This window comes from Xiphias gladius, chromosome 21 (assembly GCF_016859285.1).
Source record: "Xiphias gladius isolate SHS-SW01 ecotype Sanya breed wild chromosome 21, ASM1685928v1, whole genome shotgun sequence".
NCBI classification, from domain to species: Eukaryota; Metazoa; Chordata; class Actinopteri; order Istiophoriformes; family Xiphiidae; genus Xiphias; species Xiphias gladius.
Window position 1 is genome coordinate 15,603,458 of NC_053420.1, and position 24,955 is coordinate 15,628,412.

At 39.8% G+C, this 24,955-nt stretch overlaps 1 protein-coding gene across 2 annotated transcripts in view; it reads left to right on the forward strand.

Moving 5' to 3' along the window:
- Positions 1-22,376, forward strand: part of ca16b (carbonic anhydrase XVI b) — a 100,198-nt gene extending 77,822 nt beyond the window's left edge. For both annotated transcript variants that reach the window (XM_040159581.1, XM_040159580.1), the window contains exons 9-29: positions 2,219-2,403; positions 4,927-5,035; positions 5,136-5,185; positions 5,290-6,025; positions 7,224-7,362; positions 10,226-10,317; positions 12,519-12,610; positions 13,952-14,048; positions 14,165-14,247; positions 14,690-14,824; positions 14,935-15,069; positions 16,167-16,339; positions 16,482-16,617; positions 17,430-17,576; positions 18,035-18,128; positions 18,701-18,777; positions 18,977-19,105; positions 19,284-19,430; positions 19,557-19,699; positions 20,754-20,889; positions 21,567-22,376. In XM_040159581.1, the coding sequence (XP_040015515.1) occupies positions 2,219-2,403; positions 4,927-5,035; positions 5,136-5,185; positions 5,290-6,025; positions 7,224-7,362; positions 10,226-10,317; positions 12,519-12,610; positions 13,952-14,048; positions 14,165-14,247; positions 14,690-14,824; positions 14,935-15,069; positions 16,167-16,339; positions 16,482-16,617; positions 17,430-17,576; positions 18,035-18,128; positions 18,701-18,777; positions 18,977-19,105; positions 19,284-19,430; positions 19,557-19,699; positions 20,754-20,889; positions 21,567-21,713 (3,182 nt within the window). In that variant the 3' untranslated portion in view covers positions 21,714-22,376. The remainder of the gene's footprint in view (positions 1-2,218; positions 2,404-4,926; positions 5,036-5,135; positions 5,186-5,289; positions 6,026-7,223; positions 7,363-10,225; positions 10,318-12,518; positions 12,611-13,951; positions 14,049-14,164; positions 14,248-14,689; positions 14,825-14,934; positions 15,070-16,166; positions 16,340-16,481; positions 16,618-17,429; positions 17,577-18,034; positions 18,129-18,700; positions 18,778-18,976; positions 19,106-19,283; positions 19,431-19,556; positions 19,700-20,753; positions 20,890-21,566) is intronic.
- Positions 22,377-24,955: the final 2,579 nt, after the last annotated feature.

Here is a 24,955-nt window from a genome sequence, read left to right on the forward strand (position 1 = left end):
GTTTTCTCTATTACTGTACATCTGTACTGCATGTGTAAAAACAAACTCTGTCATCCTCACATGGAGACCAGATTTAGTGTACCTCTGTTTATAATTTAGTTAATCTGGTTAATGATGGTGTTACTTTTATTTTCATTATCATTTACTTTGGTTATTATTTCAATCAGCTCATGAATTGTTTTGTCTAAAAAAATATCAAACTGAAAGATTTCCATCACAATTTCCCAGAGGCCATGGTTATGCCTTGTCCGACTTACAGTACAACACTAAAATATATTGAATGTACTGAATATATTGAATTAACATAGTCTAACATTGTAATTTTGATAGTTTTAAGACTATGGTGGTAGCTGTAGCGAGAGTCACACATTATCAGACAATAAGTACCACAATTGCTGTGTTGGTATTTAGCTGGTAGTACTTAATTGGTATTTGACGTGCATAACTTGACTTCCCTGTGAAGTTCAGAAAATGCTTTTTTGTTCAAATCAGCTAGATTTTCTTCCTTTGTGCATTCAGTGAAATTCTTGTTTTTTCCCATCATTATTCCAATGTCTGCACTTCTTTAAAACATTGTACAGCCTTGAGAGGTGAGAAACAGTGGAACCGCTGTTTGTTGACAGGAGTCAATTCATCCCCTTCATGGTAGGAGCTGCCAGGAGAAAGACTGTTGCTCTGCTCTAAGTGGTATTGCAGGCTGAGGTAAAACAACTATGAGGGTCATTTTGGGAGGATACAGTCTATGTATTCACAGAAAAGTAATAGGATTTTTTTCTAGAGCGTCACTAGTATGTTGTGTAATTTTGCTACTGATGAAGCTTTATGTACTATTTACTATTCATACTGTGTCACAGTTGAAGTTCCTTTTTTAAGTTGAACTGAAAGACATGACAAAATCCCATTTGCATACAAATTTTGAACAGTTTTAGATGCGCTATTTCATTTTGCTGCCAATCTCCCATTATATTAAAAGGTTTTCTTTAAATGAACGACTGATGGTTTCTAATTAACACAGAGACCTCATGTTCGCTCACCAGTAAACCACATGTATGAAAAGTTGCCCCAGTCATTGTGAAGAAATTTTACATTTTTAGTAGAAATACAAATAAGAATCCCAACAGTGTTATTGAACGAGATATTTATCTTTTATGTCTTCTCTTGCTGTATATTCTAGTGTTATCAGTGCACCAGTGTTGATGATGAAAATGATGATGACTGTCATGACAGTAATGGTGCAGGTGTCGAAACCAAGACAATGTCTTCAGCTGTTATTGAATAACTGTTGTTCAGTCACTGAAGTTGACAACGAACATCCGATGGGTTATAATGCATTTCACACCTGTCATACCTCATCAGCACCCCAGGATTTTCCTGCTACTGCGTTTTTTTCCCCTGTGTCCCTCTGACTGATTTCCTTCAACCCTGTCTCCCTCTCACATATCATGATGCATAATTTGCACCATAGCTTCACTGTGCAAATGGAGAAAACTGTAGTGACAATTGCAATTTGGCAGAAACCTTGTGAGCACATAATCAGTTGACACTAGATCCTGATTGCTGTTGCCCCAATGCGCTTGGAAGCATGTCCAGATTGTCCCTTACTCATACTGACATATCTGTAAATATCCATGCTGCAGCCTACACTGCCACCTTGAGGCTGACTTACATGTTTTTTTGTTTTTTTTTCCTCATCCTGCATCCTGTGTAATGTTGCACAGACAGGATCTTGCAAATTAGGTATGGACAGGAAGTTGCAGTATTATCTGGACCACATGTTTATCACTATACCTGGCTGTTTGATATTCTGTGTGGAATGTCTTACAGTGTTGTGGCATGAAAAAGACAAGTGTCCAGACAGGCATTCTACCCTGACACCTGAAGTTGTGCCTGACCCCAGTCAAGACCCCAGGAGTGTTTTCATTATTGAGTTACTGTATTATCTTAACCTTTTAACGGTTTCTCAAGTGGAAATGACTTTGAGTCATGTCAGCAGCAGACTAATAACAGGCTTGTTAAAAGGCAACCTGCATTCTTCCCACACACATCAACAGACACAAATACATGTGGTCAAGCAGTATTCCCAACCACAGCCTTTCATTTTGCCCCAGCTGCATTCAGACAGTGCATAAGGGACATTGTTTTTTTTATTTTCTTATCAGTCATTTTTCTTTTCATGCTGCTCCTTTGTCACACTCTCGTCTTCTTCCTGGTCTTTCAGTGTGCAGCAGTGCCCCAGTGAGCATGAAGATCCAGCCGCTGAACCAGACGGCCCTGTTGGTGAGCTGGGAACGCCCTTTGACTGTCTACCACCCACCCATAACCAGTTACATGGTCTCCTATAGCTGGGTGAAACGTGATGTTCCAGATGAAAATACCTTCACTAAGACTGGGGACCAGAGCATGGTGAGTATTACCATCAGCCATATTACCAGATCATGGTAGTCTGCCAGAAGTGTCTAGATCTTTCTTTGTTTAAATTTTTTTTTTTTTTTTTTTTTTTTGATGGATGTGGTTTAAACAGGTTTGATTGGTTTGCAGAGCCTCAGATGTATCTGGCAGGATCAGAGGGTGGCTGGATCAGTGACAGTGTGTATAGGAGGTGACAGGTTGTGATGAACTTTGCGTGTGGCTGTTGGTTGATATGAGGGCCCAGAAACTCCCCTGTCACTCACCTGTCTAAGAATAGACACACAGGCCTATCACACACACTAATGGGTCTAACTGATAAAGGTGCAATGTTTTTACAAATACACCTGTGGCCTTTTGTCAGGTTTTAGCATTTTCTTTTTCATCTATTTATTTATTTTTTTAGCATTCATTTAAATTCTAATCATTCTCTGAAGTAGGTATGTATATTACCGTGTCAAAGATAACTTTTATCAAAAGGTAATTCAAACAAAATAATAAACAAAATAATATATGCTCTTTTTTTAGCGGAATATACAACCAATAATCATTTGATAAATTCTAGTCTGGTTTCAGGCATCGGAGGCAACCCTTTCAACACAAACTGTTTTCTTTTAGTAGCAAATGCAGGCGGCTGTGAAAGTGTAGTTTTTAAATCTCTGAACAGTTTTTGACACCATTGATCATATAATTCTGCTCATCTGCCTTAAACATTAAGTTATCACAGCAGTTCTTACTGTATCTCTCCAACAGAACATTCACTGTCTCTGCAGAAATACATCTTCCCGCTGCAGGAGTTTACACCAAAAAGGCTGTTCTTTTTCACACAATATATTCTTCTCCCTGGTCACATATTCTTCCATTTGTGGGAATCCAACACCCAGCTGTGCATCTCTTTAAAGCCCACTGACCCCCCACTGTCTCGACAGTCTGCATGACTGCCCCTTTAGATAGACACAGTGCAGGGGCAAAACACTCGCCCACCATTTCAGAGACCTGGAATCAGTTTCCTTATGGCAGTACCTCCAGCTTGGTCTTGCGTTCCAGTAAACACAGTTGTCATTGTCATGGGTGGGAAGCTGTTGAGGGATATTGCATTATTGTTGCACTAGTGACTTCTACTGGTTGATTGGAGCAACTGCACAGATGGGTTGGGATCTGAAGGGACCTGTGGAAATCTTTGCCCTTGCTACATCCTCCCTTCCCTCTAATGCTTAGAAACTAGCTAATGCATTAGCTAAAGACCAATTACTGGCCATTAACCTACAAATGAGTTAATGAAGCTTTGAGACTATGGGTGTTTCTTGATTGCAGTTTATCTATGGACGAGCAGGTTGGAATGGATATGCAATCAGGCTGTCTACATATATAAGAACTGCATCATAAATTAAACTCATGCTATCTTCAGCTAAAGATAAATTAACATTTATTTCTTCTCCTTTAGATTTTTGTAGTTCATTTAACTCCTGCACCCCTCAGAAGTCCGTGTCTCACCTGCTGCTTGTTCAGAAAGCTGGCACAAAAGTTATGTCTGATGTTAAACATAGAAACCATTTCAATCCCCATGTGCTGGTTGCTTTCTGCTTTAGCGCTCCTTCCGCTACATTTACAGAAGTTTTTACTATCCTTCGGCCATACTGCGCCCTGTGGTCCTCTGGCAGAACCATCATATCTCTACAGCCTTGTCTCCATTTTCTTTATTCTGTGGTCTGTGGTGTGGGACAGAAGAGGACAGAATATTTGCTATTAGGACCCCTATTCAGTTGAATACTTTGCTTCAGAACCTTAGGTGTAAAATATGAAGAAGAGTAATTTCTTGAAATCTATACTTGAACTTTAAATGTTGAATGACTGGTGAGACTTCTAGGTGTCTTAAATCATTTTTAGATTGACTGTTTTTTCAAGAATATATAAATATTATATAATATAATATATTATATAATATAAATAATATTTTTTTGTTGTAAAGTAATATCTTTGTGTTCCTTTAAGAGCTTTGTATGTTTATGTTGTACAGTTGTGACCTGGCTGAAAGAATGATTAATTTGTCCGTGAGACTTCTTTCTATGTAGTTTCCCTTCATAAATACAGTCAGTCAGTCTGTTCACTGACAGTATTCTCTCCACTTCTCTCTCTGCTGTCAGTCTTTCTTATTTTGCCCATTTTCATTTCCATTTCAATTTTCAGTTTGCATCTGTGGACACCTTTATCTGAATTATTTTCGAGAAATACTAGCTCTGCAACACCAGAGGCACTCCCTCATCCATTCTGAGGCCATTTTAATATAAGTAAAGCTATCTGCAAATTGCATAACACAATTAAATGAAGCAGGAAATTAGGTTTTTAAACTGCATCAAACTTGTGGGTCATAGTGTTGACAGAACAGTAGCTTAGTGTAGTATATTTCCAATTTAGACAATATGAATTAAAAGCATCCATACTTTTCGATGTATTTTCACTACAAATTCAAACATTATTTACACTATATTTGCAAATGTGTGTGGTTCTTTTCTCTTGCAGAAAGCAGTCATCACTAATGTGTCCCCTGACTTCCTGTACCTGTTCAGAGTGCAGGCAGTATGTCAGCATGACCTGCGCAGTGATTTCAGCCAAACACTGCTCTTCAGAGGTAACTGGTAGTTATTATTGATTCTGAAATAATTTCTACAAATTTGTACAAACAAATGAAATGGATTTTTGAAATGCTTGCTTGCTATTTTGTTTTCCAGCAAATACAACAAGAATATTTGAAGGGTCTCGTATTGTGAAAACTGGGATGGTGAGTTGACCAGAAGATGGCAGTGCAAATTTTATTTTTTCATGTTAGTGACATTCATGTGGTACTGTTGGGCAACCACTTTTTCCTCTGCCTATCTCCCTCAGCCCACGATTTCTCCAGCATCCTCAGCAGACATGGCTCCAATAAGCTCTGGTTCCTCCACTTGGACGTCCTCTGGCATCCACTTCTCCATCGTCTCCATGGCAACAGGGATCGGCCCCTCATCTAGTGGCAGCCAGGCCACAGTGGCCTCAGTAGTAACAAGCTCCTTGCTGGCAGGCTTGGGCGTTGGCGGCGGGGTCATCTCTTCTTTGCCCAGCTCTGTCTGGCCCACACATGGGCCACAAGCCACGCAGAACCCCAACCGTCCGTCCGCCCTGCCTGCAAAGTCCAGCACTGAGCAGGCACCGCCCCAGGGCTCAGAGGCAGACACCCCTTCTGAGGAGAACCAGGCTGCACGTGATGGTGAGGAGGAGGGGGAGACGGAAGGAGAGCAGGAGGAGGGAGAGGATGAGAAGAAGAGAAAGAACAAAACTGCACCTGATAATGAGGAAAAGCAAGGGAACAGCACTGTGGCCAAAGAGCCTTTAATCCCCACCCCCGCATCCACAGCCAGAGAAAAAGGAGAAGGGAAGCCTACAATCAAAGGCACCACAATACCTGCAAGCACTGGTGAGGAGCAGTTGGTCAACATAGAGGAGAATCCCACAGATGTAAATGCAGTCTCCACTCAGGAGCCCCGTAAAGACAGTGCTGAGATGCAGATTCCCCAGAGCTCCACACCTTCCCCAAAGAGCAGTAGTGATGGGAAGAGCCTCTGGCCTTTCTCTGTCCACACTGGTGAGCAGACTTCTTTCTATCAAACAGATGAGACACTTTTTCCGTCAGTTAACATCCCTTCCAAAGTGAAAAATCCTTTTTAATTCCCCATAAGCCTTGTTCTCTTGTTTTCAGCTATCATACAAGGCAAGACTTCTCTCTAAATCGGAAATCTGTAAACATTACCAACAGTTATAGAGCCCAATTTAACATAAAAAATAACTTGATTTAAGACAGTAACTACACTGGTTACCATTTCAGTCAAAGACAAAGCTCCTGGGTTTTGTGTCAGTACAACACAGAAGCCTTAAGGCATAAGTGAGCTCTCTGCCAGAGGGGTTCTGCCTCGAGGAATTCTTTTACACATATTTGAAAAGAGTTTGCTTCAAGGGAGAATGTTTTTGAAGATTGTTTTTGCTGTTTTTTTTTATTATCCCTATCATCATAATGTTTGAAATATCCAAAGTATCATTAGGATTGATTGAAAACTGGAACCAGGCAGGCATTCAGTGCTCATGCTATACTCAAGATTTTGCAGAACTAAGTTATGGTCTGCACAAGGAGAGGAACTAAATTTTGTAATGCTCATCTGAATCTGATGGAGCCCAACCAAAGCTGGTTTTGTTTGAGATTCTTTTATTGACATTAGGTTTTTTCATTACCAGTCTCAAGTGATAGGGTGTGTGTTTTACCATAATAGGCCTGTAGATTTAATATTCTCTCTATAGCTTTATTCTAAACTAAGCTAAATATTGAGCTTAGGCTCAGACTGGACTTGTGTAGGTTCTGGTCTATCTGGACTTTAATTTTTGGTTTCCAATTCAAGCTCCTCAAAAAAAACCCAAACATGTTGTTACAGACAATTTTGGGAGCATAATATAAGAAATGTGAATAAAGGTTTGGTATTAGATACAATATTTAGTAGTAAAAGTTGTAGTCCCTGTGCAATACATGCCAGTACACTCTTCCCTCCGTATATCTGACCCAGAAACATTGAGAGTGAAGAGCTAAAAGAAGCATATCGACTGCAACAATTTTCACCAAGATTGTCTAATTGTATCTGCAATTTAAAACTTTTGCCATCAGTACACTGCGAAACATGCGTTAATTTCAAAAAAATCCTACACATTTGCGCTTTAAGGTTGCCGAATTAATTGGTGTTCACTTAGTAAAATATTTTTATCTATGTATGTTATTATGTGCACGTATTATGTTCCAGACAGGACCACTTTGTCCAACATTACCAGAACCGTTCCTCCAGGGATGGGCAGGATGGTGTGGATTGTCCCCCTAGTTGTGGTGTCTGCTCTCACTCTTCTCTGCCTCATAATGCTACTGATTGTGATGGTGTACTGGAGGTGAGAAAAAAGTTCAATGTTTCTAACTTCATTCCAGAGGGGACATTTTACTGCTAAAAAAAAACTTAAGTAGAGCAGTAAAATGTTATTACATCAAGTGATATTACATGCAGAAGTGCTTCATCTTGATAAGGGTATCACTGTTCATGAATAACTGAGCTGCCCCTCACCCACACTAACCTCATCTATACATTTTTTTCACACTCACGTTTTAGGTTAAGTGACACACCCGCATGCATGCCTGGATTTTCAAGTCTACCTGCTCCGCATTCAGAACTGTCTAGTTTCGATGTTTCTGTTTTACGCACATGTATCCATTTGCGCATCCACTCTGTTTGAAAGAACGCTTTCCAGCCTGCACGTTGCACATCACACCCATCGGCCCTACCCGAGTTAGGGGCTGGCGACCTGAAGAGCCTGCAGTGCAAGCAGGGGTCCCAGCTGTGTCTTCATCTGCCGGGCTAATTTGCAGCCACGCTATTGGAGCCCCAGTAATTACACAAGCCGAGCCACTGGCACATGTGGGATGGTTAATGAGTTACAAATAGTACTGTAGACCATTTCCTCAGCTGGTCCCAGGCATATTTACTGTAAAGTTCTGCTCCTAGTTGGGTAAGATTTTGTTTGTTTACAGTCATAGATTATTATTTTTTTTTTTTTTTTGGGTTAATACTTGTAATATGTTTGAGGCATTTTATAAATTCTTTACTAGGATACTTTTTAAAGTGTGAGATAACTGCAGCCGATGTTTATGGGCCAACAACACCTTACTGTGGCATTTTATGGTGTCGGATAATATAAGGCCGTGATATAAATAAAAGCCTGGTTATCAGCTCCATAGAGGTGTTAAAAACGCAGACAGCTGAAAACAAGACGACTGTAGCGGATTCAGTCGATGGATTACTGAGAGTTGTGGTATTTGAGTAGAAGAGCAGGGGCAGCTTTGAGATTAGAAATGGCCATCACAGCTGCTGTTGTGACAACTCAGACAGTTCACAGAAAATGTCTGCTTCCCCTGGGGAAAAGACCATGATGAATGATGAAATCACCCCATTCACACTGTCTTTACTCTTCATGCTCTGTGTAGTCTCTCTAGGTGACAGTCCAGCTATTACAGCAAACGAATGTCTCTGCTCACAGATGTTTTGGTCAGTAACAACTTAATATCCTAATCCATTGGATTTATGAATGATTATTTGAAAATATAGTATGTAAGTTTAATACGCTTGTCTTATTTTGAGCTTGTTCATTTTTGCTTGTTTGGACAATCTTCAGTTATGAGTCCGTCTACAGTGGAATTAATTGCTGCAGTTACTGAACACATCTGCAAGCCTCTGAGGCTCAAGGTGTTTGTTGAAAACTCACAGATGTTGAACTGAGAATGAATCCCATCCTGTGTTGGTGAATTGGTGATGCCAGTGTTAAATGGGATGCCTAACTCCAGTTTATTAACACCTGACATTCATTCAGAAAGCTTATTTCATCTCAGTTTCCATTCCCCCAAAGAAAACTATTCTTCTGAGACCCTGGGAGACAGTCAGGGAGAAGGTGTCGACAATGCTGGTTCGTTACCTACACCACATCTACACCCACAGGGAGCCATTAGATTGGGAGGCTGTGACGTAGGCCTGGGGGGGCTCTCCTCCCCCCATTTGTTTATCACCCTCCCCTCTCCCTCGTTCTCTCTCCATCTCTCTCTTTTAAATGCAGTGCAGCCTTTTTATATTTGTTCCATCTGTCTTAAAGAATGACTAGCATCTGCTCCCTCCTCTGCTTCAAGTACAGGTAGGATTAAACCTGGGAAATGCTGGCACTGGGATGAAATACGAGTCTTTTATATGCATTCATTAGTATACATTGTGTGTGTGTGTGAGTAAATGTGTGAAGATGAGGAGGTAGAGGCTGGAGAGGATATGGAAGGTCCTTAGGACCTTAAAGATTTCTCACTTAGGGACCATCTCTCTGTTTTTCAGGGGCCTGCTAAAAATTAAGGAACTTGAGGCTTTTTTCTTACATAATGTTTTAATTATCATGTTAAGTGGGGAAGGATGTCTGGAAACTACAATGTAGGTAGCCTTAGCCTTTAAAAAAATGCATCCAAATATCCTAAATTGATATTTTTATAAATCTTACTTTCAGAAAATCATGGCTGCCTTCAGGGTATTAGTACTCAGCAGAGATTTGACAAGATTTTCAGTATGTGAACTTTGGACCTTGAACTGTGTAAAATGTGTGAGGAACTGTCCTATAGGGTGTGCACTGGCTTTTGAAACAACAGGAATTACCTATGGATATGTGCTGGATTTCAAATCTTTCAGCTGATCAAAACAAAGATCAAGTTTTTATATGAACATTACCTTTTTGAGCAGCAGCTGCTGAAAACATTCATGAGTATTTTTCTCCAGAATAATGCACCTTTTAAGTTGATTTTGTTGTCCTCAAAATGTAGCAGAATCTCTTGAATGTCGTGTGCGTTGCCTCAAAGAGGGAGTCTGGAGGGAGGGAACTTGTTCGGATGAGTTGTCTTCAGCTTGAGTAAAGAGCTAAATTTGGTGCTGCTCTGAGTGTCGCTGAGAGTTGTTTACCTGTTCCCTGTAGTCAGCTCAGATTGTGATTCTAGGAGCCGCTTACTCTATCTGTGTGCGATCAACTGTGTCCCAGCTACTCTTGGGTTGTCATTAGCAGTTTTCTACCGTTCCTCTGTCACTCTATTCAGCATTTAGATGCTGATGTTGACAGACCGGATCTGAGAACAATGGGATAACGACTCCCTAATACACTTTACTGTGGCATTATCTGTGCTTATAGTGTGTGGTTTCACTGTGATGCATCCCACTGTGCTGCTCTCTCTGTGTGCCTGTAGGAGATTTTTCCAGACAGCTCACTTCTATGTGGAGGAGAGCAGCTCTCCACGGGTGGTGGCCAATGAGAATATTCCAGTCATCCCTATACCAGGTGAGCCATGTTTTATTCATTATATTAGAATATTCATTCATGTAGTGTTCAAATATCCATAAATTTATGTCAAAGTATACTTAAAATTCACAGTTTGTTACAGTTTTTTAGATTAGTGATTCCCAACTAGGTACTAGTATTATATGGTATGGTACTTGTGTGCTGCTGGTGTACAACAAAGGGGGTACTTCTGCAGTTGCTTTGGGATGTGTGAAAACATTGTAGGGTAGCTCAACAAATTTGAAAAAAAAAAAAATAAATAATAATAATATATATGTGTGTGTGTGTGTGTGTGTGTGTGTGTGTGTGTGTGTGTGTGTGTGTGTGTGTGTGTGTGTGTGTGTGTGTGTGTGTGTGTATATATACTCATATTAAATCAGCTATAACGCCAGAACACAGCATTTTCAGTGTGTAAAAACTAGCTATTTAGCAAGCAAGCAGAGAAGTTGAAACAGCTAGCTAAAAGTAATGTATAAATAGTTTGGAGTAAATTATGGTGTTGATGAAGGGGTCCTTGAGTTCATCTGACCGTGCTGTGGGGCTACATCTGACAAAACGGATAAAAGAACCACTGTTCTTTTACAAACTGATTTTGTAGTTCTGTAGTACATGCTAGAAGAAAATTAAATTATTAAATCTATTCTATTAAATCTATTATTAAAATTCTATCATTTATCCTAATAAAGTCCATCTTTAAGACTGAAACTGAGAAATCACCGAAATGACAAATGAATCAATTTACTTTAAGTTAAGTAATTTATGTCTACTGATACAGCACACATCCACAAGTCACCATGAACTGTTTTCAAATGTTTTTCTCCATTACCTTGATGTCTACATTTGCACAGTTTCTGTTCATTTACACGTGAAATGACTCTGGGAACAGCTCTGTGGGAGTTGTGTGACTGGCTTTTCTTAGCCTTTAATGTTCCCGACAGCAGTGCCATGGCAGCTAGTCAATATCAGACTTTACTTTCACAGTTGCTTAAAGCTCAGGGATATTTCAAGGCTGTGGTATCACAGTTAAAGAGCACAGTTGACGCCAGTATTGACTCTTCATTCATTCAACTTTTATTGCATGGGTTTTTCAGTCTTTGTCCCTTAATTTCTTCTTCCTCTTTCCTCTCTTTACTTTTTCCTTTACTCCCTGAGAAACTGTCGTTTTTCTCACAGCACACACATTCTGAATGACTGACCATGTACTTGATGTCAATTGAAATGGGCAAGAAAATGATATTCATCAAGCAGATACCTTAAGGGCTCAGAATTTGTATTACTTATCTTTAAAGATGTTTGTAGACATTAAAATGTTTTTTGTCAAAATTGAAATGTTTTAAATTGAAAATGACGAAATCGGACCACTGTTAAAAGTACTGATATTGCATGAAGTGCCGTGGGACATTCGAGCTCATGTGAACCCTCACAGTTTTGTTTCCTATCAAGAAAAAATGTGCCTAATCAGCCTTAGTTCATTTCGATTTCTAGTTCCTAAAGCCACAGTTCATGCAGAACAATCCTGATGAAGTGATTAGACTGATAAGTCTCTTGAATCTAATACAGGGGAGGAAAGACATTTTGATAAATGAACAGATTAACAAACCAGAGTTCACCTTTAAGCTATAACCACTGAGACAAGTAAGAGCCCTAAAGGCCCCAGCTGCTAGGGTGTATTAGTTAAAGCGTTGGCCAGCATCAGCAGTGATGACAGCTGGGTCCCCTGCACTATTTTCCCTGTGTGATGGTGATCAGCCTTATCAAAGATCCCTCATGTGTGATATGGGGCTGATTTGGCTCAGATGAGACAGATGCTCTCTCCTATAAATGCTCAAAATATTAATGTTAGGTGTTTGTGATAGAGGGTGATGTGCATTATAAAGCACTTTTTTCCTTTTTTCTTTTTTTCTTTTCTTTTCGTTCCTTTTCTTTTCTTCACTAAGAAAGAGACTCTGGATGATTGGTTCAGTGTCAGCGAGCCTTACATCACCCATTAATTGCCTGGTTGCATCAAAATTGTTCAAATTTATATGTCACTATTTTTCTTTTGTGTACTGCCAACATACTGTTGCATACTATAAGCTCACACACACACACACACTGTATATTCCGTACACATACTGGCTAAAAGCTAACCCGATTATGCAGGATATCAACCACACACACAGTAATTGGGACTTTGCTGAGTTTCCCTGTTTCTCCTGCAGATGACATGGAGGCCATCCCTGTTAAGCAGTTTGTTAAACACATCATGGAGCTCTATAAGAACAACCTACAAGGTTTCGCTGAGGAGTTTGAGGTATGCTTTCAGCCGCACTACAATGATGATCAGTTTTCGAGCACCGTTAACCTTTGCTACAGTATTTAACCAAGATTGCAGAATAAATAAAAGCACTTTTTTTTTTTTTTTTTTGGTCATGCTGACATTTGTGGTTTTTAGTAAAATTTCTCAGCAACTATTGAATGGGTTGCCATAACATTTGGTACACATGTTCATGTCCACCTCAGGATGAATTGTAATAACATTGGTAATCCCGTGAATTTTCCATTGAAAATTAATCAAATTTGTCCAGTGCTTTGGTTTATGACCAAATATCTGCTCAACTGCTTACATTCCAGTCAGCCCCAGCTGTACTTCAAGTTTAGTGCTAATTAACACTAAGCATGCTAACACGCAACACTACGATAGTTAACATGGCAAACATTATATCCGCATAGCATCAGAATCTTAGCATCGTTATTGTGGCCGTGTTAGTATGCTGACATTTGTATGTGGCTCAGAGCACAGCTTTGACTAAATACAGCCTCAGAGAGCCACTAGCATGGCTGTAGAATTTCTTTTCCGGATTTAAGTATGTTATGATAGACTACTCGGCGCAGTTCATGTAACCCTCTTCTGACAAATGTTGTCGGCAATCGGACCTGTGTCTGAACGGTGGTTAGAGATTATTTTCTGCATGTGTTTGTGTGCAGGGTTGCTAATTTTGAACAGATGGTTTAGGGAAAGATGGAGAGAAAGATCAAGAGAGACGGGGTAATTAGAGAAGGTCTGTCTGCTGGTTGACTGGGTTGGAACACACTCTCTGTGTAACCAGGTTAAGGAACGAGGCAAAAGCTTCACCCCTGAGAGGATTCCTTTTAATTGGGGTCATTCGATGTGAAGCTTGTGTGCATAATTTTTCAAATGCGCCACAATGAAACTGTGTTGGAAATGAGGGTTGTATTTTAGGGGTGGGTGGGTGCACTGTGGTGTAGTGAATAAGAAGAGAAGAAGGCCATTCTACCCAGAGGCTTGAGTTCAAACCCCAGTAGCAGTAAGCATCTGCTCTGATGAAGCGCCCTTGACTGAGACACTGAATCCCTGCCAGAGGTTCAGCTTTACAGTTCATCCTGAGCTCTGAGCTCCTTATGCATGGGGCGAGTTCGAAAATAAGAAAAATAAAAGTTTCCCTTTACAGACCAATAGTATCGCAAAAAAAGGAATTCTGAGAAGTTTTACTTTGAGAAATAAAAACACACAGATTTGTATGAAAACATTGAGACAGTTTAAGTAAATATAGATTACTTACAGAGAGTAATTCCCTTACATCTTCTATCCTTGTTTATTATAATCCATCTGTCTATTTCCTTCTCTTTCCAGGAGGTCCAGCGCTCGACAGCCGACCTGAAAATAACAGCAGAACATTCCAATCATCCTGACAACAAGCACAAAAACAGATATATCAACATTGTGGCCTGTGAGTCAGCCTTAAAATCTGATTATGATGTCTACTGCTGCGGAATCCAATAATGTTTTAATAACATGTTTTCATCCTCTTAATAATTCACACAAATCTGTCAATGCTTTCCCCAGATGACCACAGCAGGGTGAAATTACGAGCTCTGGCGGGGAAGGATGCCAAACATTCAGATTACATCAACGCCAACTATGTGGACGTGAGTTTTACGAACCACTTGACATGTCAGAATCATTCAAGTTGTAGTTTTCTTTACTAAGACCTTATCTTGAGTTTCTTATTTGTGTTTGAAAGGATGTGAAATTCACCTACTTGTGCTGTCTTGAATGAAACAAGAGCGTGTTGTGAAAAGAATTATTCATGGCTCTAAGTGCCATTCTAACTGATTGATTTAAAATGTCAATTGAGGTATCAAAATCATTGAACCGACAGACAGAGCAATAAAAATTTGGTATCTATTTTTAAAATATTGATTAACGTATAGACATTTACAATTTCTGTCCGAAAGAGTAGATTTCATGACCTACTAATGTCCTGTGTCAGGAAACCAGTTATATAAGCTCTATCAGGGGTTTTGGGTAGTTGATACAAAATTGATTGCATCTTACCGGGAACAACGCTCCACCACTCTCCTGTTTCAGGGTTACAACTGTCCCAGAGCTTACATAGCTGCTCAGGGTCCTCTCAAGTCTACATTCGAGGATTTTTGGAGGATGGTGTGGGAGCAGAACACTGGAATCATCGTCATGATCACAAACCTGGTGGAGAAGGGGAGAGTACGTTCACTTCTGTCATTCCCACACTGAAAATGGAAAACAGAGAATACTGCACGACTGTATTTCAGACATGTTAAAATATCATTCATTGTGTGTGTTGTGTCCTTCAGAGGAAATGTGACCAATACTGGCCGACAGAGAACAGTGAGCAGTACGGAAACATTGTGGTGACACTGAAAAGCACCAAAGTGCACGCCTGCTACACACTGCGGCGATTTCTAATAAGGAACACTAAAGTTAAAAAGGTAACTAAAAGTCAGACAAACTGTATTCTCACTGGTGCATCTTCTTCAAGTCTGTTTTGTTTGAATAAGGTTTTGCTTTTTCAACCTGGCTCAGGTTTAACCAACTATTCTTAAATGAGTTATTAAGTTTGCGTGTAAAGTCTTTCCGAGGTTCTAAGTATCTATTAGCTAGTTTCAAACTAACGATTTACTAAATTACGTTGCACCATTAAAACTCAAAGGGGAACTGATTTTAGAGTACTACTGCATATGTGAAAAAAGTAGAATAAAGCCTTTTTTGGCTCCAGAGGGAGCTGTGTGAAGTCTGATAAATGTCCCCAAGTGATTTCACTTGAGTCAGTGTCGGTTGGGTCTGAAGAAAGTTTGAAAAGTAAAAAAAATCTGGGGCTGTGGAGGGTAAAAAGAAGTGATCTTACCAGACCTCTGTAACTCGCTCTTCATCTCTGCTTGAGGCTAGAGGCCACATTAGCTGCTACTAGCATAACAGAGGAACCTAATAAAGGCCTTGGTACTGTGTAAATTGTTTGCTCGGAAAAATCTATAGCACCAGCCAATTAAAAACAATCATGCAAAAAGAAGTCACTGTAGCATCACAAACTACAATATAACTTCCAAATGTGACAGTTTTAGGGGCCAAGTGGCATTTTAACCTTATCTGGTAAAGCTTTGTAGATATGACTTTGTTTCAATTACCTCTGTGTACAGGGAGAAATCTGTGTTTGAGAGTTAAAAGTATTCGTGTTAGGGAGAAAAATCCGATTACACTAACTTCACTAATGTTAATGTTTTGTAATTTGAGGTATATTGATTATATTACATAGTGTATCTTAGACTTTTGAACCTTAATGGGTCATATTAATCTGTTGATTTTGTAAGTTGGTTCAGTCAACTACACTGCACTTGCACCTGGGAGCTGAACAACTGATCTCTACATAAGACCTAGTTTGTGTGGTATAACCCATTTTAATTTAATGGTGTAAATCTTCACGTAGTAAACACTTCTAGTTATAATGACGCTGATGCTTGGGCTCCATGTACAATAAATGAAGGGTCTGTAGTCTATTCTCACCAGGGTCCCATCTGCTCTTATGTTTCAGGGCCAGAAGGGGAATCCAAAAGGGAAGCTAAATGAACGCATTGTGGTCCAGTATCACTACACTCAGTGGCCTGACATGGGAGTACCAGAGTACACCCTCCCTGTGCTCACCTTCATCAACCGCTCATCAGCGGCTCGCACTGCAGACATGGGCCCTGTCCTGGTGCACTGCAGGTACAGTTCGTTTTTCACAAACCCATGGGCTAAAGGAGTGTTACTTATGAGTGTTAGACTCTGATATTTGCTGATCTGGTGAACAGCTCCCTCTATGGGCCTTACATTATGCTCATGTTGCTTTTTGCTCTCTGCTCTTCAGTGCAGGGGTTGGGCGCACAGGAACGTACATTGTCATTGACAGCATGCTGCAACAGATCAAGGACAAAAGCACAGTCAGTGTCCTGGATTTTCTCAAACATATCCGCACACAACGCAACTACCTAGTCCAGACTGAGGTAAGAAGCCCTGAATTATCACTTGTGCTTCTCCTACATAAAAAAGGTCACATAGGATTAAAGATGGAAGTTATGAAAGCTGTTCAGTTTGATACTCTTGGCTCAGGTAAAGGTCACATTTGCTGCAGTTTCATTGCAACACTGTTCAAACTGTTATATACTCACCACAATAGAGATGAATGTGTAACATCTGAATAGTTCCACACTGGCTGTCCTCAAGCCACAGTTACGTATTTGATTCTCTAACTTTTTACAGAATCTTTATTTCTGTGTCCTTCTTACCTTACGTGCATTTAAATGCCCCCTACCTTCACTATCAGGTTATCAAGTACAGATAACTTTTTGTAAGTGTGAAATCATGTTTTTTGGGCTCTGATTAGGTTTTCCTCTATGAAGTTTCAAATAGTCTTCCAACTAAATTTTAAAAGTGGTTGTTTATTTAATGATTTAATGAATAAATAATGAAAAGGTGATGTGAATTATTTTAATTGTCCCTATATCTGATTATTTTGTTGATACAAGCTAAACATTTATTCCAATGTAAATACTTAGCTTAATGCTCTGTTTTTATATAGATCTGTTGTTTGTTTTGTTTTTTTCCACTTTCTTTCTCTTAGCTTTTTTCCTTTTGTGTTTCCCTCTAGCGGAGATCTAGTGTGTTCATAATTTAAAAAAAAAAAAAAAAAAAAAAACTGAGACATGTAAACGAGACATGAAATAAAACATGTGAATACATACTGACAGACTATGTGATATAATAATTATAATCATTTTGAACGCTTTGGGTCTCTAAACCCTCTGTGTCCCCGCAGGAGCAGTATGTTTTCATCCACGATGCTCTGATGGAGGCCATCCTGAGCAAAGAGACGGAGGTGCCTGCCTGGCAGCTCCACAGTTATGTCAACAGCATCCTCACGCCCAACTCGACAGGTCGCACACGGCTGGAGAAGCAGTTCAGGGTGAGTAAACCTTCTGGGGGCCTGACTGGTCTGCTTAGACGAGCTGTCACCATCTGCAGTGGCAACACAAGCCGAAATCGAGGCAGTCTTTGGATCAGAAGCTCGTTAGCAGCGTAGACGGTGGCTTTCCATTTCCAGACGGGAATAGACAGAGAGCTTCTCTGATGTTGGCTATAATAAAGTCATGTCTGACACCCCTGCTGCCTTATGCAAAGCTTGATGAATGTTTCATCAAGCTCTTGCTCTTTCAACATCAGGAGAGACGAACTAATTGCTCCCACATAATGTCTCTTCCTCCTGAGCTTCACATGCTCTTTATTAATGTGAAAGACTTGCTATTAATCTTGAATGTTAAACAACTTTATATCTTACTTTTCATGTTTGATTTTAATTTCCAGTGACTCTCAGCCTTAAATCAGATTTTCTGATCTTCGGGTCTTTGCCTTTTCTCTCACCAGCTGCTGACTCAGTGCAACACGCGCTTTGTGGAGTGCTTCAGCGCCCACAAAGACTGCAACAAGGAGAAGAACCGCAATTCCTCAGTGGTTCCCTGTGAGTATCTTATCTGTTTACCAAAGCATGCTTGCAACAGAGCTGTGGTTCCGGAGAAGCAAGGTCATATCGAACGTGTAAAGCTGCCGCAGTCTGCATTCAGGGGTGTCAGGATCGTTGGTTAGAGTGAGTTTGCATAACAGTTAATAGGGGCAGCTGTCTGGAAAAGATTTGTACATCAACGATGTGTTTAATTTTAAAGCATAAAACTGCATTAAAAGCATTTTTGAGGAATAAAATTCTGTCCCCTGTTGATTTACCTTTCCCTCTTTTTTGATATTAAAGACAATCAGAATCGGGACATCTTCCAATTTTCTAGTTTTCTACATTTCCCTATTTTTCAGTCTGTAAATTATTAAAGACAGTTCATATTCCAAAATTAGACTCTATTTCCATAATCCTATAAGTTAATCTTTCTATGCGTTCCCGGCCCCCTGACAGGAGAAATAGAGGTACCCGTTGCTATAGCAACAGTGAAGACTGGTAATGAATGTGTGCATTATCAGCCACTGCAATATTATACAGCCCTGGTTTGTGATTTAAAGTTGTTCCATCTCTCTTCCTCTTTACAGCGGAGCGAGCAAGGGTCGGACTCACCACTCTGCCTGGAATGAAAGGAACAGATTACATTAATGCGTCCTACATAATGGTACAGTGTCATAGTTTGAGTCTGGCTTCTTTATCCTTGCTCACTGTGCATTTCTAGAAGATTTTTATTGACAGGTCCAGCAGTTCTTTATGATAATTTCTTGGAAAAATGATCAGTTGTCCATCAGCTTTCACAATCATCCATCAGTATGACTGGTCTGGGCTTCAGAAAGTCTAACAGCTCACCTCTGTCATCCCAGGGTTACTACAGGAGTAATGAGTTCATCATTACCCAGCATCCATTACCCCACACCACCACAGACTTCTGGAGGATGATTTGGGACCATAACGCTCAAATTATTGTCATGTTGCCTGACAACCAGGGCCTGGTATGAAACAATGAAACATATAATGTTTTATTTTAATCAAGTTTCTTTGTTATATTTGTCCCTTAGTTCTGCTGTGTCTACCAAATATTCACGCTGAAAAAAAGAATTCTGACGGTAAAATGAAGCACCAGTGAAAAAGTTTGATAAACAAGGTACCCGTGTCACTGTATCTCTGCAGGCTGAGGATGAGTTCGTTTACTGGCCGAGTCGGGAAGAGGCCATGAACTGCATCGCCTTCACTGTCACACTCATCAGTAAGGACAGACTGTGCCTCTCCAACGAGGAGCAGATCATCATCCATGACTTCATCTTAGAGGCCACGCAGGTGCCTGCTCCTCTGCCTCCTTACACGTACCATACTTAGTGTTTCATTACTGTTACGTAAAGAATCTCAGCATTTACATTATTTATGTCAAGTCATGTGTGTACACTTCTCCCCTGTGTGCGACAGGACGACTACGTTCTGGAGGTGAGGCACTTTCAGTGCCCTAAATGGCCGAACCCTGACGCCCCTCTCAGCAGCACCTTCGAGCTCATCAGTGTCATCAAGGAGGAGGCCATGACTCGAGATGGCCCCACCATCGTGCACGATGAGTATGTTGGTGTTTACCTCTGTGTTGCCTTCTGTTAGCACAGGAAGTCAACTTGTAAGGGCAAACACACACAAAATGATTTTATCAGGAATTTCAAGTTCCAGGAAAACTTTATCATAAAGAAATCTGTTGTTGTCACATTTCAGTTTATTCTCCCAAGATCCAGTCATAGACTAGTCCAGGACTGTGTAAATGAATATACATTTGATTTTTATCACACACTGTGGGTCTGGTTTATTGTTCTATTCGCTGTACAAAGCCCAAAGGCTGCATCTGGATCTGGATTTTAAGGGTTAAGAGGTGGTAAAAGCATTCTGTTGTTTAATTGCTTTTGATTTGTCCATGCTAAACTGAGGCTGTTTGTACTAGTAGGATGGAAAATAAGGCACTAAATGTTGAGTGTTTTCCAGTCCTTTTGTCCTTTGGTATATGCCAGCACTAAGAATCTACAGACAACTACCAGGATAAACAAAAACCCCACTCTAAAGTCTCGTAGTAACCAGGCAACCGTAACAACTTCTACACTGGCTCCATGCTGATGTCTTTCCTGCAGACCTCTGTACCCACAGCACCTCAGCTGCTATTAGTGACAACATCAGCCAGTTGAATAGTCTTCACTGTGACGGTCCTGATAAAGAACAGGCCACTCCGTCTGCCCACCCATTTATAACAGATGCTACCATGACGCAATTATGCATCATGTTAGTGTAACATAATTGCTAACAAGTACTTTCTGTTTGGAAGAGGCCGCTTGCATCACAAATTTTATCCTTTCATTTGCAGCAGTGTATTTTAATTTGGCAGTTACTTGGTGGTTGCAGAGGAGTGTACTTACATTACGAAGTTCACAGTCTGCAGTTGGTTTAGGCGATGATGAGATCTGAGCGCTAAAACTACACACAAGAAAACCGCTCTACGCATTGTCATTTGAGTGATGGAGTTAAACTAAGGATTTAGGTTGTGTGGTAGCAGTGGCGCTTGACAGCACATGAACAGGAATGCAGTTTGAGACAGAAGCGGGTCCTTCAGAGCTGGCTTTGGGTCTTTTGCCACAGGTATGGAGCAGTGTCAGCAGGGATGCTCTGCGCCCTCACCACACTCTCCCAGCAGCTGGAGAATGAGGCCGTTGTCGACATCTATCAGGTGGCTAAGATGATCAATCTCATGAGGCCGGGAGTCTTCACTGATATAGTAAGTTTAAGTTTACGCAAAAGACACACAGGAAGGATTTGGGATCAACATTTTAGCAATTGGCAATATTTAAAGCTGCACTAATCCAAAAATTTTATAAGAACAATGGATCAAATGTTTACATGTAATGTTAAAGGGTGGACTCAGATAATTATTACCCACCTCTACAGTTCCCCTCAGCTCTATGAAGCTTTATAGCCTCTTTCAGCTCATTGTTTTGGTTTTAAGGCCAGCAACTTGACTGGTTTCGACAAAGAAGCTGATATCAAATTTATAAAGTGATAATTTGTCAGTGTCTTTTGTAACATCTTTGAGCAACATTTAAAGCTGCAGTAATTGATTGAAAAAAAAAAAAAAACAGGCTAACATAACAAACATTACTTAATAGCTACATAATCATCAAAATTAGCATTCACTTGGAATTGTGTTTCTAGTCGTACGAGAAATCAAAGTATGTGGAGACCCAGCCACTGTGTCATTAGGTGTTTGACGGGTAGTGTGCAGGCTAAAAAGCACCATAGAGGTGTAAGTGCTGGGTGTTTCTTCTTTTTTTTACAAGTGACCCTTTTCACATTACATTGTTATAATACCAAAAATATTGAGTTATAGTTTGACAGTATGTGATAGGAGGTGAACTGTAGTGTTAACCAGTTGCGTGTTTGTGTTTCTGTGCACAGGAGCAGTACCAGTACCTTTACAAAGCCATGCTCAGCCTGGTCAGTAACAGAGAGTGCGACCTGAGCCCCATGCACATGGACACTAATGGGGTGGTGGTGATTGCAGACGAGTCGGACCCTGCAGAGAGCATGGAGTCGCTCGTCTGAGGACATTCTTACGGGCACTTAATTTGTAAAAATCTGAGAACTTTTCTGAGGCCTTTTTTGCCAGACTATTGATTAAATGAATAACCTTATTACTTTTTATACTGATAAATGTTTTTTGATATTTATGTTTTTGTCCTTTATTTCTTGTCTTAAATGTTATCCTGCTGAGCGTTTGCACCTGTTTAAGTTGACGTGAGGAAAAAGCAGCTCTGTCCAGTTTGCACTATACTATCAGTGTTACTGCCTAAATCCAGCAAGTTAAATCCGGGCTACGCGACAAAACTGGGATCTTTGGACCTCAGTGAGACAAACCTGAAGCATGAAGACCAGGATGAGTTAAGGCGATCCACTTTCAATAATGTCTCAAAACTAAACATCGCATCACAACGTAGCCCAGCATGCATTATGTCACTTTGTCACCTCGATCGAACTAACCGTTTTGAGGCTCCACTCCACATGCGTGAAGCTCTTTATCACACGTGAAGAGACTCTTATCTGCTTAATATTCATATATTGTCCAAATATCTCACTGCTGTCTTGTATAATGTACTTATGGCTTATTTTGTTAAAGTGAGTTACAACATCTAATGTGAACATTTATTGCTTTTTACAGGGATTTATATTGTTATATTGTTTTGTTGTGTGTGTGTGTGTGTGTGTGTGTGTGTGTGTGTGTGTGTGAGTGAGAGTGAGAGTGTGTGTCTGTGTGTGTGTATGTATATATATATATATATATATATATATATATTACATACACACACACACTGACGCATATATATCCTTAATAGCCAGCCAATGTTTCGTTTGTTTGTTTGTTCTTTTAGTACTTTTGCCTATTTGTCAACTGTCCTCGGTGTGGATTCATATTTTTGGAGATTCTGTATCTATTCATGAATGGCCTAAACAGCTCCATGTACATCTTATTTTTCCGCATTTTTCCAGCTCTTCTAACCTCAGCTGTCAAAGCTCAAATGTTATAACACATGTAATAGGTATCTGTATTGACACAGTGCAATGCCTACAAAAAGTCTTCACCTGACACAAAATTTTTTCATGTTTTGTTTTGCAGGATTGAATCACAGTGGCTAGGATTAGGATTTATCTTTGACTGATTTAACAGGGAAAAAAGATATCAAAGTGAAAACAAATGTCCACAAATGGATCGAAGTTAACTACACTTACAAAAATGATAGCGCAAGTGTTCAGCCCTGTCGAGACGATAATTAGTACAGGAACCTTTGGCAGATATTACAGCTTTGAGGTCTGGACTCTTATTTTGTCACCCCAGGATGTTAAAATTGTTGATTTAAAAAAAAAAAAAAAACTCCTGCATCATTTTGGCTTTTTATCTCTCTTGATGGAAAATAAAACTTGCAGTTCTCCCAGAGACTGCAGCAGGATTTCTTTTTATTTTACTACATTCGTTTTACGCTCTACCGTCACAAGCCTTGCGGAGCCTGCTGCAGAGAGGCATCCTTAGTCTGCGTGGTTGTGATGGTGTGTTTCCTCTCATGTGAAGAGCTTGATTAATACTCAATATAATGTTTAGTTCATCAGACCATAAAACCTCCGGATAATTTGCAGTTTCCCCACGTGCTTTGGTGCAAGCTTTTCCGCTAGAGACTTCATCTGTGACACTTTTTCAAAGACCGGAGCAGTGTCTCCTGCTGTATCTCAGCCATGAAGCGTGCAGCTCCTTCACCAAGTCCTCTGGCCTCTTAGTGGCCTCATTCTTTTTCTCCACACACTGTTTTTGAGGATGGCCTGCATCATTAGCATTATATTATATTATATTATATTATTTCTACTATTATATTAGGGATATTCAGTGCCTTGGAAATCATCTTAAACCCTCTCTTTATTGGTACGTTTCAGTAAACTTGTCACCGATCTGTTGGAATATTTATCTGTCTTCATAATGTAGTTTTTGCCAGGAAAAATGACTAAATGGCTTTTGGACTTCAAATAAATAGCTTTATGCTTTTTATTTCTACTTAGTTTTATTGCTATAGAAATTAGCTTTCACTTGACAGTAGTCTATTTCTTTTGATCAGTGACCAAAAAAAAATCCTAATTACTTCCACTGTGATTCAAATTTGCTAATTAATAAAACATGAAAAAGTCCCTAAAGGTGGGGATCACTTTTTATAGGCAGTGTAGTTTCTTTTTTGGTGGCTTGATGCTTTATTTGTAACCAAAGATGTGGTTCCAGTTTGCAACATATAAGTGGTTTTGTCCTGAGATCTATTTAATCAACTAGAATTTAAAATCAAAATTGTGAAATTTTGCAGTACAGATTTCCAGTGTCAAAGGTGTGAATTTAACCAGAGTTAAGCATGTTTCTGTTCTAGCCTCAGGAACTTACAGTAGAAAACCAGATGATGCTCAGTACATGATGCTTTCCTCACATTAGACAAGAAGATTTAAAATGCAGACTGTAAATGTATTTTATTTGGGCTGATATTCTGTCTCCACATTATTTTGTGGCCATTAATTATAAGCCCTTTTTCAACCCTGAACACTCCTCTCTCTTGATTGATTTGTGTGTATTCTGTGAAGTAACAACCACTTCTCTGCTAAAGGGGAGTTTACTGACTCCAGTGAAAACTCTCCAACATTTGGAGAAAAGTCCAGATTGCTGATCACTTATCTCTACAACAAAAGTTTTCTTTGCAGCAACTTTTTTTTTTTTTTTTTTTCTTTTTTATGAAATCCAGCGTCCTCTCTGTTTGATATTTCTACACTCATTTAAAACACAAGTGCTGTTGCTTCAAAAACAAAAGACTTTGACTTTAATCTAACCTTTGTGATCATAGATGTTTGTATTTTCATACAAAGATTTGATTTGTGTTGTGGCCCTGTGACAGATTGTGCTTTATTCAAAGCTCCACTGCAGAAATCCCTAACATATGCAGTCATACCTGCCCCTCTGAGAGGTCCATGCTGGTGTTTAGACCACATTGTCTTGATATTTGCTCAATGGTCCGGGGATACAGTGTGTTCTCTTCAGTGGATTTCAGACAGGTTGGTGGGGAAGTCTGATTTGTAACTTAAATAAATGATAAACTGGTTTTGTCCATTATATCAGATGATTATATGATAGTATCATAGCCATATATCCCTATGATACTGTTATATATCATATTATAGTGTCATAGTGTTATTTAATAGGTAAACTGTATTGCTATACATTAAATAAAGTCTGGGTTTTGGTGCACAGCATCCTTGTATTACATGCAACC